Source organism: Eumetopias jubatus, unplaced genomic scaffold (assembly GCF_037043125.1).
Source record: "Eumetopias jubatus isolate StellerSeaLion01/CBP00866 unplaced genomic scaffold, mEumJub1_p1.0 scaffold_9, whole genome shotgun sequence".
NCBI lineage: Eukaryota > Metazoa > Chordata > Mammalia > Carnivora > Otariidae > Eumetopias > Eumetopias jubatus.
Window position 1 is genome coordinate 113,393,474 of NW_028274815.1, and position 13,991 is coordinate 113,407,464.

At 53.9% G+C, this 13,991-nt stretch overlaps 1 protein-coding gene across 1 annotated transcript; it reads right to left on the bottom strand.

The window, feature by feature from the left end:
• TRIB3 (tribbles pseudokinase 3) lies at window positions 1-11,994 on the bottom strand. Its single transcript, XM_088026737.1, has 4 exons — window positions 11,831-11,994; window positions 9,500-9,790; window positions 5,804-6,096; window positions 1-1,247 (listed from the first exon to the last, which is right to left on the bottom strand). Exons 2-4 carry the CDS (start codon window positions 9,788-9,790, stop codon window positions 755-757), a joined length of 1,077 nt encoding a protein of 358 aa, XP_087882863.1. The 5' UTR covers window positions 11,831-11,994; the 3' UTR covers window positions 1-754.
• Between the last annotated feature and the right edge of the window lie 1,997 nt (window positions 11,995-13,991).

The following is a 13,991-nucleotide window of genomic DNA, read 5'->3' on the forward strand; positions in this document are numbered from 1 at the left end:
ACTCCTTTATTAGGCAAAAGGTAAAAATACATTCTTATGGCATCCAAAACCCATGGTGTTGATCCAAAACCCAGAATAGGGCTTGAGACTTCCCAGAAGGCCAGGAGGAAGAGCCTGCCTCCTCCAACCTCATCTCTGGTGCTCAGGCCAGCGGAGCACAGCTGTGGACCCTCATTCCAAACCGTCCTTGAGTCAGATGAGGACCAGCCTCATAGTTTGAACTGGAGAGGCTCCAGCCCGAGTCCTTGGCTCGGGCCTGGATGGAGAAGACAGAGCTGCTGGGAGTTCCCAGCACAGCCTGGGCTCTGGAGTCCTGAGTTGTGAGGGGGAGGCCTGGAGGCTTTGGCACAGGGATTTGTGAGAGGGACTGTCCAGGGTCAGAAGTGCTGGGGCACCAGCACGAGTGGATGCTGACACCTACACCGGGAGGGCCCCGTGTGGACACACCTGCGGGCATGGAAAAGCGGTGAGCTCTGAGAGCAGGAGATTTGTCTTCTGTTCACTGCTGTGTTCCCGGCACCTAGAACAGGGCTTGGCACACAGTGGACTCCCAAGAAGGATGTGTTAAATGCACAGACCTGTGTGCCCAGGTATGAGGAACCACGCAGGTGTGCATACAGCCCACTCCATACATGCCTCTTCCTTTCTTGCTTCTAGAAGGCACTAAGGTTTGGCTCAGTGCAAAAAAGGCCGGAGAGAGCTTGGAGATACCCCAAACTCAGTCCACTGTTTGCAGCTGAGAGTCTAGGGCTACCTAGCCATATAGACCCGCTTCTGCTTCCCCCTCCTCTTCCTCAGCTTCCTCCAACCCCGGCCCTTCGGGAACCACCTGGTCAGCCACCCAGAGGTGGCATCGGGATGGAGCTGAGGGGATCGGGTTGTCCCGCAGCCAGGGGTGCAGCAGGATGCCCGTGGCTGTGAGCCGCTCAGCTGGCTCCCGTCGAAGGAGGCAGCGGACCAGGCAGCGGGCAGGAGCCGAGAGGCCCTCAGGCAGGGCAAAGGCACCGCGGCGGATCTTGCCAAAGAGCAAGGCAGGCTCTGAGTCTTGGAAGGGGTAGTGGCCAGCCAGCATGGTGAAGAGCGCCACGCCCAGGCTCCACACATCGGCGGCCTTGCCCGAGTAGGATGCCCTGGAGCTGAGGATCTCCGGTCCCACATAGGCTGGGCACGCGTGTTTGTCCCACAGGGAGTCGTCGGGCCCACTCAGCACACAGGCGTCCTCCAGGTTCTCCAGCGCCAGCTTTGTCCTGTGGCAGGGGGACAGACAGAGGGGTCAGCTCCTATGGGGACCCCCATGCCACCACCCTCTACTCTCACCCTTAATGGCACCCATGTCGTGAGCGCCTGCAGGCATCGGGCAGAATTGAGCCAGTCCTGCGAGCCTGGTTGGTTGATCGCATTTTACGCACGAGGAGGCCCAGGCTCAGAGACGTGAAGTCATTTCTCAAGGCCACAGAACAATTGGGTTTGAACTAGGACTCTGAGAGGAGCACATTTCCCAACAGTCGCTCGAGGAGGGGCTGAGGGGGCCGAGGGCACTAAGCGTCTCTTAAACCAGGGACAAACTTAGGGTCCAGGCAGGTAATAAAGTGAGAGAAATAGGAAGTGGGGACCATGCCAAACACCTCAGCACAAACACTGTCTAAAAAGGTCACTGCTAACAACATTACAGTCAACGTTCTGGAGTGTCCATGGGGTACCTGACCCGGAGCTAAGCTCCTTATCTGCTGTATCTCATCTCGTCCTCACACAACCTGTGAGGAAGCCGTCATTTTGCAGCCACAGGGTACAGGGCTGGGATGTGAACCCCAACTCTCACCCACCCAGAGCCACTGCTATGAACCCCTCACCGTTCCCAATGGCCCCACATTCCCATTTTTCCCCAAGAGAAGCCAGAAACCATATGTTAATGAAAAGTCCCAGTTTTTGAAATGTTGGCAGCCAATTTCAATTAAAAACAAATGAACATGGGGCGCCTGGGTGGTTCAGTCGGTTAAGCATCTGCCATCGGCTCAGGTCATGATCCCAGGGTCCTGGGATCGAGCCCCGCATCGGGCTCCCTGCTCGGCGGGGAGCCTGCTTCTCCCTCTCCCTTTGCTCCTCCCCCTGCTCATGCTCTCTCTCTCTCAAATTAATAAAAATCTTAAAAAAAAAAAAAAACAGGGGCGCCTGGGTGGCTCGGTCGTTAAGCATCTGCCTTCGGCTCAGGTCATGATCCCAGGTTCTTAGGATCGAGCCCCGCATCGGGCTCCCTGCTCGGCGGGAAGCCTGCTTCTCCCTCTCCCACTCCCCCTGCTTGTGTTCCCTCTCTCGCTCTGTCTCTCTCTGTCAAATAAATAAATAAAATCTTAAGAACAAAAAAAACAAATGAACATGTACGTGGGACCAAAAAGAAAATGTGTGTGAGGTCCACCATTTGCAACTTCCGCTTTAAACAACTTCCACAGAGCACTCCAGGTTACTTTAATAATAACCTTTCTGTTACCAATGCCATTTTTTTAATTACCACTGCTATTAAAATTATTCTGTGACACCAGTTCCAGGGCGCCTGCTGGCATTTGAAAAAAATCAAGACCCAGGCAGGTAAAGCCACTGTCAAGGCCAAAGAGCAGGTAGAAAGTAGAACCAAGATTCCAAGCGAGGTCTGTCTCCACCAGCCCTCTTCTACCAACAGTGCTTCTCAAACTATTGCCTTAAAAAGACATGAAGTACTTTCTCACCCTGGGAGGTCTGTGGGTGATGTAACTCATCCTAAGTTCACAATTATTTGAAGCTCTGTATTAACTTAAAAAATCATTATAAAATTTATATTCTACTTCTTACTAAAGGCATGTTCATTTTAGTATAAAATGTAGAAGGAGAGAAGGAAAGAGAAAATCACCGTTAGGCAAGCATCACAACAGTAACTGCTACAGGCAAGGTGGATGCCCTGTGAAAATCCCTGGGCAAATTTGAGGAGAAACAGTATTTACATGCATGGCCTCGAAGCACCAGCCCAAGGTATGTATGTATGTATGTATGTATGTATGTATGTATTTTTAAAGATTTTATTTTATTTTATTTTATTTTATTTTATTTTATTTTATTTGACAGAGAGACACAGCGAGAGAGGGAACACAAGCAGGGGGAGAGGGAGAGGGAGAAGCAGGCTCCCTGATGTGGGGCTCGATCCCAGGACCCTGGGATCATGACCTGAGCTGAAGGCAGACGCTTAAGGACTGAGCCACCCAGGCACCCCACAATTTTATTTTATTTTTACTTTAGAAAGAGAGAGCATGAGCAGGGAGAGGGGCAGAGGGAGAGGGAGAGGGAGAGAAGACACCCCACTGAGCACAGAGCCCAAGGTGCAGGTTCAGTCTCACAACCCTGAGATCATGACCTGAGCAGAAATCAAGAGTTGGAGGCTTAACCAACTAAGCCACCCAGGTGCCCCCCCCAAGGTATTTATTAATTACAAGGGGTAAATTAGGAACCTTACAGTGGAGAAATTTGGCAGACACCACCTTAACCAAATGACCGAGGTTAACGATCACAGTAACACATATCACCATCATGCATCTTCTGACACAGTGTGCTGAGAAGGACCTATCCCTCTTGTGGTACTCTTTTTTTTTTAAGATTTTATTTGTTTATTTATTTCTTTATTTGAGAGAGAGAGCACTCATGAGTTGGGGGGAAGGGAGAGGGAGAGGGAATCTCAAGCAGACTTGGCAATGAGCACAGAGCCCCACTTGGGGCTCCACGCACGGCTCCATCTCAAGACCCTGAGATCATGACCCAAGCCAAAACCAAGTGTCAGATGCCCAGCTGACTCAGCCACCCAGGCACCCTTCCTGTTGTACGGTACTGTTGCCAAAAATGCATAATCTCGGTCTAAGCATGAGAAAAACATCCATCAAATCCAAGTTGAGAGGCAATGTATGAAATAACTGACTGGTACTATCCAAAAGTTGTCAAGGTCAGGATGGTGGCCACGGAAATCAGAATCTGGTAAGGAGTGTGTACAACTCACCTGCGAAATCAACTAGCCCTGAAAAAAAATTTTTTGAAAAAAGAAAAAAAAAACCCCAAACCAAAAAGTGTCAAGGTCAAGGAGGACAAGGAAAGACTAAGGGACTGTTTCAGACTGGAGCAGACTAAGGAGACAGGACAACTGAATGCAGGCTGGGGTCCTGGACTGGATCCTGGACAGAAAATTGGTATTAGTGGGAAGCTAGTGAAATCGGAATCAATCCACGGTTTAGTGAATAGTACTAGACCAAGATTAATTTCTTAGTTTTTTGGGTTTGTTTTTGTTTTTTTTTGAGAGAGAGAGAGAGAGGGAAAGCGAGCTTGAACTGGGGGCGGGGCAGGGAGAGAGAATCCCAAGCGGACTCCCCACTGAGTGCAGAGCCTGATGCAGGGCTCGATCTCACGACCCTGAGATCATGACCTGAGCGGAAACCAAGAGTTGGTCACTTAGCCAACTGAGCCACCCAGGCTTAGTTTTGATAGTTGTTTCTTAGTTTTGATAGTTGTTCTGTGGCTATGTGAGAAGTTAACATTAAGGGAAGTGGGTGAAGGAGATATGAAAACTCTTTGCACTATTTTCACAACTTTTAGGAAAGTCTAAAAGTATTTCAAAAAGTTTAAAATGGGGACGCCTGGGTGGCTCAGTCAGTTAAGTGTCTGCCTTCCACTCAGGCCATGATCCCAAGGTCCCAGGATCAAGCCCCACATCAGGCTCCTTGCTCAGTGGGGAGTCTGATTCTCCCTCTGCTGCTGCTCCCCCTGCTTGTGCGCGCTCTCTCTCTCTTTCTCTCTCTCATAAATAAATAAATAAATGAATAAATAAATAAAATCTTTAAAAAAAAAGTTTGAAATGTGAATGAGTGGGGGGGTGCCTGGCTGGCTCAGTTGAAAGAGCATGCGACTCTTGATGTTGGGGTCATGAATTTGAGCCTCATGTTGGGTGCAGAGATCACTTAAAAAAATAAATTAAATAAATTAAAATGTGCCGTGGGGTCGCCCTCCTTCCCCACCCCCCAATCCCACAAAAAATCTTGCAATGTAATCCATGTTCCTGATGGCTGTTCATGTGGACCTCACTGGCTTGCCTGCTCCAGGACACACCCCACTCCTGCTCACCGCCCCCCTCCCCAATCTGGGGTAGGGGAGAGAAAGCCGGCTCCCCTCTCCGCTCCCTCCCTCCAACATCACTGATTCTGTTTCACAGAAAACATTCCCATTGAGGAACCTCAGGGCCCGTTGTGGCTTGTTGTCTGTGGCCCTGATATCCTGGAAACATCTTAACTGTCCACTTTTCTCCTTCCAATGGGGAAACTGAGGTCCAGAGACCCTGAGTCACCCAGAGTCAGCAGGTAAGCCCAGCCAGGCCTCCCGCCTCTCAAGCTCAGGGTGGATTAGGACCTCTCTGGAGTCACATCTGGGTTCGATTCCCAGCTCTATTTATTTAGCTGTGGTATCTTGGGGGTTACTTGACTTTTCTGGGCGGGTCTCCTCACCTGGCCTATGGGAACAAGAAGAGTGCCTACCTCATCTTTGTAAGCATCCGGGCCGAGTCAGAGAGCGCAGCCAAGCTCTTCGTCACTGTCAGCTCTTATGACTGTCACAGAGGCAACACTCCAGTCCAGGGGCTTTCATTAGCCCCGAGTCAACCTTTTCCCGGGAACCAGGCAGAGGAGCCAGTCCGGGCTTCTCCATTTCTTTGTGTAAGTTACTTTGCCTTCGTGGGCCTCAGTTTCCCCATCAGGGCCCATCTCTTAGGTATGTCTGCGAGGAGGGTCTCTGTGACCACACTCACCTCTCGCGGTCGGTGAAGACAAAGCGCCGCAGCTTGAGATCGCGCAGGACCAGCCCGTGCTGGTGACAGTGCGCCAGGACGGCGGCCATCTGGCGGAAGAGCGCGGCGGCTTCGGGCTCGGGGAGGCGGCGGCGGCGGCGCACCAGGCTGTGCATGTCCCCGTGGGGCCGCGGGAAAAAGGTGTACAGGTGGCGGGGGCCTGCCACGACGTCGGCGGGCCGTGCCACGTGTCCTTGCGGGGGCAGCCGCGAGTAGGGCTCCAGCGCCGCCAGGGCCTCGCGGGCCGGGTACACCTGTGGGCGGGGCTTGGCCTGAGCGCGGGCGCCGCCAGGTGGAGCGGGGAGGGGGGGGTGGGGGGGCCTTGGGAACAGTCCCCGCCAAGCCTTTGGGCACTGCTGTGCGCTAGGCACTGGGCCGGGCGCTCCAGCAGCAAGCCGCTCCCCTCTCACAAAGCTGAGAGGCCACACAGCCAGCGAGTGGCAGGGCTGAGATCTGAATCCATGCTCCGTTGTGTGCGCTCTCAACTACCTTATATGGCCTTAAACTTCAGATAACTGGGAAATAGTAGGTAATCCAAATGAAAATAAGCCCCAGGGCCCAGGGCCGGGTAAATCCAGAAGAGCAGAGAGCTCGCAGGTCACTATATGCAGAGCATCGCCAGGCTCATAGCTCCCATTCCCTGGGATTCACTGCCTGCCAACTCCATCCCCACCCCCCCGCCACGCCCCCTTGCCACCCACTCCAGGTGCAGGCACTGCATGGCCGGCGGCGGCTGCCATCCATAGGGATCCAACTTGCCTGACAGCCATGGTCCCTGCCCTCCTGATGCCCACAGTCCAAACCAGCCAAAAACTAAATATTTCCCAATTCTTATAAGCATTGCAAAGGAACCAAGAAAGATGCTGGAATAGAGAATATTTTGGAAGGAGGCACTTAGGTGAAAAGGTGTGGTCTAAAAGGGGTTCTGGGGGGGCACCTGGGTGGCTCAGTCGTTAAGCAAGCGTCTGCCTTCGGCTCAGGTCATGATCCCAGGGTCCTGGGATCGAGCCCCACATCGGGCTCCCTGCTCAGCGGGAAGCCTGCTTCTCCCTCTCCCACTGCTTGTGTTCACTCTCTCACTGTCTCTCTCTCTCTCTCTCTCTGTCAAAATAAATAAATAAAATTTTTAAAAAATAAATAAAAGGGGTTCTGGGGAAGTGACCTGAATGATTCCGAGATGCCCATGGGATAAGCTTTCCAGGGGGAGGACATGGGCAGTGCAAAGGCCCTGAGGCAAGAAAGAGCATGAGCTGCTCTAGAAAATCAGCCCCAGATCAGTTCAGCTGGAGTGGGTTAAGAGAGGGAAGAGGGGCAGTGGTAAGAGTGGCGAGGTTGTCAGAAAACGTGCTAGGGGCTTTATGGACTTTAGGTGGGAGCCTCACCACAGCCCTGAAAGGTGTTCTGTTTTTACTGCTGGTGAGACTGATGTTCAGAGATGGAAGGGCACTTGTTGGAGGCCACACAGCCGATCAGAGGCAGAGCGGGGAGACTCACTTAGTTTGTCTGCCTTTAAACCCTTCCCATGTTATATTGGTTCTGCCACACAGAAAATAAACCAATAAAGCATATACATATTTAATTCATGAAAAAAAAAATGTAAGCATGTCTTAAAACAACAAACAAACACTTGGCTGGCATGGAAGAAAGAATCCAAAAAACAGAGACTACCTTTTTTTTTTTTTAAGTCAGGGCAAGCACATTCCTGCCTTAGTACATTTGCACTTGACTGCCCTGCTTCCTGGATGCTCTTCCCTAGATACCCACAGGGCTGGCTCCCCCAGCTCACACAAGTCACTGCTCAAATGTCACCTCCTTGGAGAGTTCTTCCTGGACTAAAATCACCTGCTCCCCCACGGTCCCTGTCCCCCTCTCTCCCAGCTCCTAGCTTTCTCTCCAAAGCACTTATGATCACCTGACACAGGATCACCCTTCCCTTGTGCCATATTTTACTTATTCCCTTGTTTACTGCCCATGTCCTCCACTAGAGCATCAGCTTGATGAGAACAGAACTCTATCTTGGAACCATAGCATGGTGCATGGCACGTAGGGTGCTCAGTGAAGGTTTATTGAATGAATGAATAGGTGATAATCTATAGACAGAATGCCGATCCTTCTACACACTGACCAGAAAAGACGATGTGGAAATGGCAGGTCAGCCCCACGGCTCATGCTAGCATGAGGATAAGCACGTGCCAGGAGACCGCCCCCCTAAATGTTTCTGAATAACTGGGGCTATGAGAAAGCATGGCGCTTCTGGTTTGAGCCTGCTTTGGTCATGCCACTCAGCAGGGACTCCCCTCCCCAGTAGGAACAGAAGAAAACCTGTAATGTTGCAGGAAAAGGAGCCAGAGTTCAGGGATTCCTTAGAGCACTTGGGTCAGAGCACTGGGGACCTGCAGTGGGCAGCCCAGAGCCCAGGTAAAGCTGGTGGCTGGACCACAGGTCCGCCTCTATCCCCCTGCCCACTGCACCCCCCACCCAGTAGAAGCCAGTTGCCAATGCTCCCGGGTGGAGGCTTAGGTCCACCTGCTTCTCTGTGCATTCCCAAGGGGACCCAGGCCCCCTTCTTCCCATCCCCTGTGTAGCTGGGTCTCCTGTATCATTCTTACCCTGCCCACCAGAAGCAAACTGACCTGCTATGTCTGTAACACGTGTCCTAGCATGGGGCCACAGCCCTGGGCTCAGTCTCACCTCTGACACCCCCTGGCTCTGTGACCACAGTTTTATGAGCCTCAGTGTCCTCTATCTGCAAAATGGGCCAATAATAGTAAATACGTCACAGACCAGGTGAAGATTGGAAGAGATTACACACACTAAAGCATCAACATAGTACCTAGTGCACAGTAAATACCTATTATTATAGTTCTTCACCTCTGCCTTTTTAGGATGTGACCCGCCAATGTCCCCTGGGCCTCACCTTGCCCATTTCCTGATTTCTGCCAAGAACCTTGGACTTTGCCCTAGGAGCCAGGCCCGTTACAGTGAGGTTTCGTGCTTGGCCCTTCCTTCTTGGCCTTGGTCTTTCCATCTGTGAAATGGTCACAGGCTAGGCCCAATGACCTCCAGGGTCCCAGGAGTTCTGATGTCTACCCCAGCTCACCCTTCCCTTGTGCAAGTATCTTCAGTGGCTCCCGCAGCCCAGGGCCAGCTCCTTTCTCATGCTTTTACAATCGGTGGCCGCCGGCCCTCCCCTCCTGTCCCTCTCCAGTCTGGCCGTGGTGAAGTCCTTCGAACCCTCTGATGCCTCACATGCTCTTGCTCCTCAGGCCTCTGCACGGTGGCCTCACCTGCCCGGATCTCCATTCTCCCACTTCTCCCTGGCTAACTCCTGCTCAGCCTTTTCTGACACCGCCCCCCCCCTTGAATACACTGGAGGCTCCTGCTCTGTGCTCCCACGGCCCCTAAGCTCCACCCCTATGGCCTGTATCATACTATGGGCCTAAGCTGAGCATGCCCCAGGGCTGGGCATGTCAGGTTTACCTCTCTGGCCTCAGCCCAGGCCGGGACCTGACAGAGAGCTGGGGGCTCTCTGACTGCTTCCCCAATAAACACAGGAACAAAGTAACCCTAAGGACCCCTCCGCCCTGACAGTCCTCTGGAGCCAAGGCCCTTGCCAGGCCCCTGTGATGCTGGGGGAGAGTGACCCAGGGGACCCACCTTGCAGGTGTACTCCGTGCCTGTGGGGCAGTGCAGGGCACGGTAGGCTCGGCCACCTTCCTCAGGCTCCAGGAGGACGTAGGGCCCAAGCCGGGAGGGAGTGGTCACAGTGAGGGCCTGGGCTGGAGCAGGGGGTGGGATCAGGGTCAGCGGGCAGGGGGGCAGCTGAGGCTGGGGCCCGCTTCGGGCTTGTTTCCGGGTGGGACATTCGGTGTCTAGGTCACTGTCCAACTCCAACCGCTTCCTCCTGGACGGGGCACCCACAGGAGCAGCCAGAAGGGTGGCTCGCATCTACAAAGAAGGGGAGAAAGCACTGAAGGGAGGCTGCTGGGCAGCCCCCCCTTCCCTAGCTGTTATGGAGGGTGACTTGGCAGTGTGCATTAAACTGACAAATGCACTTACCCTTGACCAGGTGTCCCACTTCTGGAAATTTATCCTCCCATTAAAATGCTCACCAAAATATTAAACACAGGAAAGGCTGTTTTCAGTAGAGCCTTGTATCTAATAGCAAAAGGCGGGAAACACCACCAAATGGCCATCAGCAGGGGGCTGGTTAAACATCGTGGTACAGCCACACCGCGGACTCCAATACATGGACTGCCTTGGGAGGGAGACCCCACATTGAGCGAAAGGCCATAATCCCAAGGTGGTAAGAATGCAACAGCAGGGGCGCCTGGGTGGCTCAGTTGGTTAAACGACTGCCTTCGGCTCAGGTCATGATCCTGGAGTCCCGGGATCGAGTCCCGCATCGGGCTCCCTGCTCAGCAGGGGGTCTGCTTCTCCCTCTGACCTTCCTCTCTCTCATGCTCTCTACCATTCTCTCTCTCTCTCTCAATAAATAATAAATGAAATCTCTAAAAAAAAAAAGAATGCAACAGCAGGTGGCTGTAGTCAGACATTCCTGGGTTCTAATCCTGGCTCACCACTCTTCCTGGCTGGGTAGCCCTGGGCAAATCCTGCAGTCTTCCCCAGCCTCAGTTCCCTCACCTGTAAAGTGGGAGCAGGATGCAAAGCCCATAGGATTTTTACAATGATGAAATGAAAACACAAATAATTTAGAGTGACCTGTTGCAGGGTGGCTGGCAGCAAATGGTCACGGTCCATTGCTACTACTATTATTCATAGCCGAAGGCGCCTCAGTGTTCTTGGGACTATCCCTGGGGTGGCTCTTCCATGGCCACAGCAGCACTCCAGGCTCTGCTTTGGCTGTATCCATTCCTCAGAAGCTGGTAGGGCCTGGGATAAGCTCCATGGGACAGGTGGAGTTACCCTAACTGAGCAAGGGACTTCGCAGGCCACACTGCGGGACTAGAATCTCCACTGTAGGATGGAGGCAGCCCCTCATATCTATTTCTTGCTGTTCCCCGACACCTCGGGGAAGAAGGGCGAGTCATACCAAACACACACTCACAGAACCCAGAGCAGACAGGTGCACACACGCCCCTCAAAACCACAGTTTGTCCAAGCCAGCCAGCTGAGACACCACATCGAGGGCAGAAAGGGGCACACACATCATTAAGTGACACACACCTCATCCTCCGTGGGCCAGTGTGTAGGCATACACACACAGAGCCCTCCACCCATCACGCTCCCCACTGCACGACTGATAGCAGGAAGGTCACCGGCACGTCTGACTCGAGCCCCATCCCCCTCGGCCGCCTCGCCCAGCCTTCCCCAGCCCGGCTCCTCCCGTGGGAGCGGAAGCGGCGGCCAGCGGGTGTCCTGAGGCAGAGGATTCAGCGGAAACGGAGCGGCGGGAGGGGCAGAGGCAAGGGAAGGAGGCTGGGCCCCAGGGCTGCGAGACACCCCAGGGTCCGCAGGGACAAAACACACACGCGCACAGTTCAACCTGCGACCCGCAGCCGCAGGGCCAGGTGCACACCTGCGGCGACGCTCCGTGCGCTCCGGGGTCCGGCACCCCGCGCTCCGCATCCTCGCTTCCACTCGCCCTGCGCCCGCCCCCGCCCCCAGGACACCCCAGCCCCGGCCCCAGCCGTGTCCCCCGCTCGGCCGACACCTGCCACCAGGTACGCAGCCCTCCCCACAGCTCGCAGCGTCCGCCGAGACACATTCCCCCCCAACCCCGCAGGCTCACGCGGACCCTCAGGCTCACCGTACAGCGACACAGACCCTACACAGAGTCCCCGGCGCCCCCCCGCCAACAGGCCCCTCACACACACGCCTCCCCCGCCCCACACTCACCTCTCGGGGCGACACTTCCACACCTCCGTCCCCCGGATACCGCCGCCACCTTCGCGGGGGTCCACCCTCCCCGCCCCCCCCCCCCGCGCCCACTCGCGGCCCCGGCCCCTCTCGGGCCCCGCTGGGTACCTTGCCCGGGTGTGCGGCAGGGGTCCTGAGTCGCCGGGGCACTCCTACGTGGCCGGGGGCCCACTGCGACGTGACCGAGCTCGGGACCCCGACCCCCCGCAGCCGGACACGTGTGGAGCCGCTGGAGCTTCCGCTGCGAGTGTCTCCCGGCGCCAGCCCGGGCCCGGGTGATGCAAACCTGCGCTAATCGGCCGCGGCCTGCGCTCGGGCCCGGGATTGCACCATCCTCCGGGCTCCGCCCCTGGGGTCACCGCCCCGGCGCGCCCCGCCCCGCCCCGCCCCCCCCCCCCCCCCCCGCCTCACCCGACCTCCAGGGGTGCCTGGGCTCCACCTCCTCGCCCACCTGCCCCGCGCACACACCCCCTACTGGGTCTCCCTATCACCTTGGAAAGAGCACTTTACTTTTCTGGGCCTCAGTTTCGCCGTATGTGAAATGGGGAGAACATCCTCCCCTTTCAGGATGCAGAGGAGAAAGAGAGCAAACCGTGACGGTTTCCGGGTGCTTTCCTGTTTATAAAGAACCTTCCCACCATTGCTTTATTAACTTTAGGAAGACCCTCGGCAATCAGAAAGCTCCGCTCACCCCATCCTACTAAGGGGTAACCTGAGGCCCAGCGCTGGCAAAGCAGCCTGGGAGCTCTGCAAAGACTGCAGACTTAGGAGCTGACTCCGGACTCAGAAGAGCTAGTGTGGTCCCCTGGGGATGCCTGAGGTCAGGCAGGCTTCACAGCGTTCACTGGATAGAGGCAGTGCAGCCTCATGGTTAAGAGCCAGTGCCTAAACCAGCCTGCCTAAGAGTGCACCCCCCACCTTTGCACAGACGCACTGTGCAACCTCAGGAAACCCTGAGGGTTCCTTCAAACGCCTTCAAAAGGCGGGACTGAAGTTCCTCCTCTGTAAAATGGGCTTATAGGAGTCTCACTTCATAAGATGTTTGCTGGGACAAAATAATTAGAACTATGTGGCACATCCTAAGTGCTTGATAAATAGAATGGAGGCTCAGAGAGGGGAAGGCACCCATAACAGGATTTGCACCCCAAGCCTAGGAGGCCCTGGGGCCACTTGTTGTTTGGTGAAGCATCACTGTACAGCCCTAGGAGTCCAGCACCTTTCTGGGAAATCCCTTTTAGGTCTTGATGTCTGACTGCACCAGGGTCAAAAAATAACTCCTCCAGGCAGAGGTTGGATGAATCGTGGGTGGAGTTACCTTTGTTTCTCAGGTTCCAGAACCCCAGGGAGCAGCTCACTTGTGTCTCAGGAACTTCAGGGCTCATCAGGGTCTTCTGGGATCTCATTTAACCCTGGAGACTTCCCTGCCAGGGAGGGACTAATGAACTCATTTTCTACACCAGGACATCTAGACTCAAGTGGAAAATCCCACAGCAGTTAGGGACAAAGCAAGGTGGGTTTGGTTGTTTTCTGAGCTTCTCCATGAAGCCAGCACGGTGCTGGGTTTGCTCAGACATCCCTAGCTTTGTCCAGGCTGTGTCAGACCCTGTTCTAAATGCTGGGGGCTCAACAGTGACAAGATTAACCCATCCCTGCCCTCACAGATCTCATAAATCTGTGGGAAGACAGACCATTAGCAAGAAAATAAAATCAATAACCAAGATCATTTAAAATTTATGTCATGTATTTTCTTGAATAAAGAAACAGGATAGATTTGTCCTCTATCAGATATGAATGAGGGGTGTCTATTTTCATGAGGGTTCATCAGGAAGGTGATGTTTTTTGTTTGTTTTTTGTTAATTTTTTATTGTTATGTGAATCACCATACATTACATCATTAGTTTTGGATGTAGTGTTCCATGATTCATTGTTTGTGCATAACACCCAGTGCTCCACGCAGAATGTGCCCTCTTTAATACCCATCACCAGGCTAACCCATCCCCCCACCCCCCTCCCCTCTAGAACCCTCAGTTTGTTTTTCAGAGTCCATCATCTCTCATGGTTCGTCTCCCCCTCCGACTTACTCCCCTTCATTCTTCCCCTCCTGCTATCTTCTTCTTTTTCTTTTTTCTTAACATATGTTACGTTATTTGTTTCAGAAGTACAGATCTGTGATCCAACAGTCTTGCACAGTTCACAGTGCTCACCATAGCACATACCCTACCCAACATCTATCACCCAGCCACCCCATCCCTCCCACCCCCAACCACTC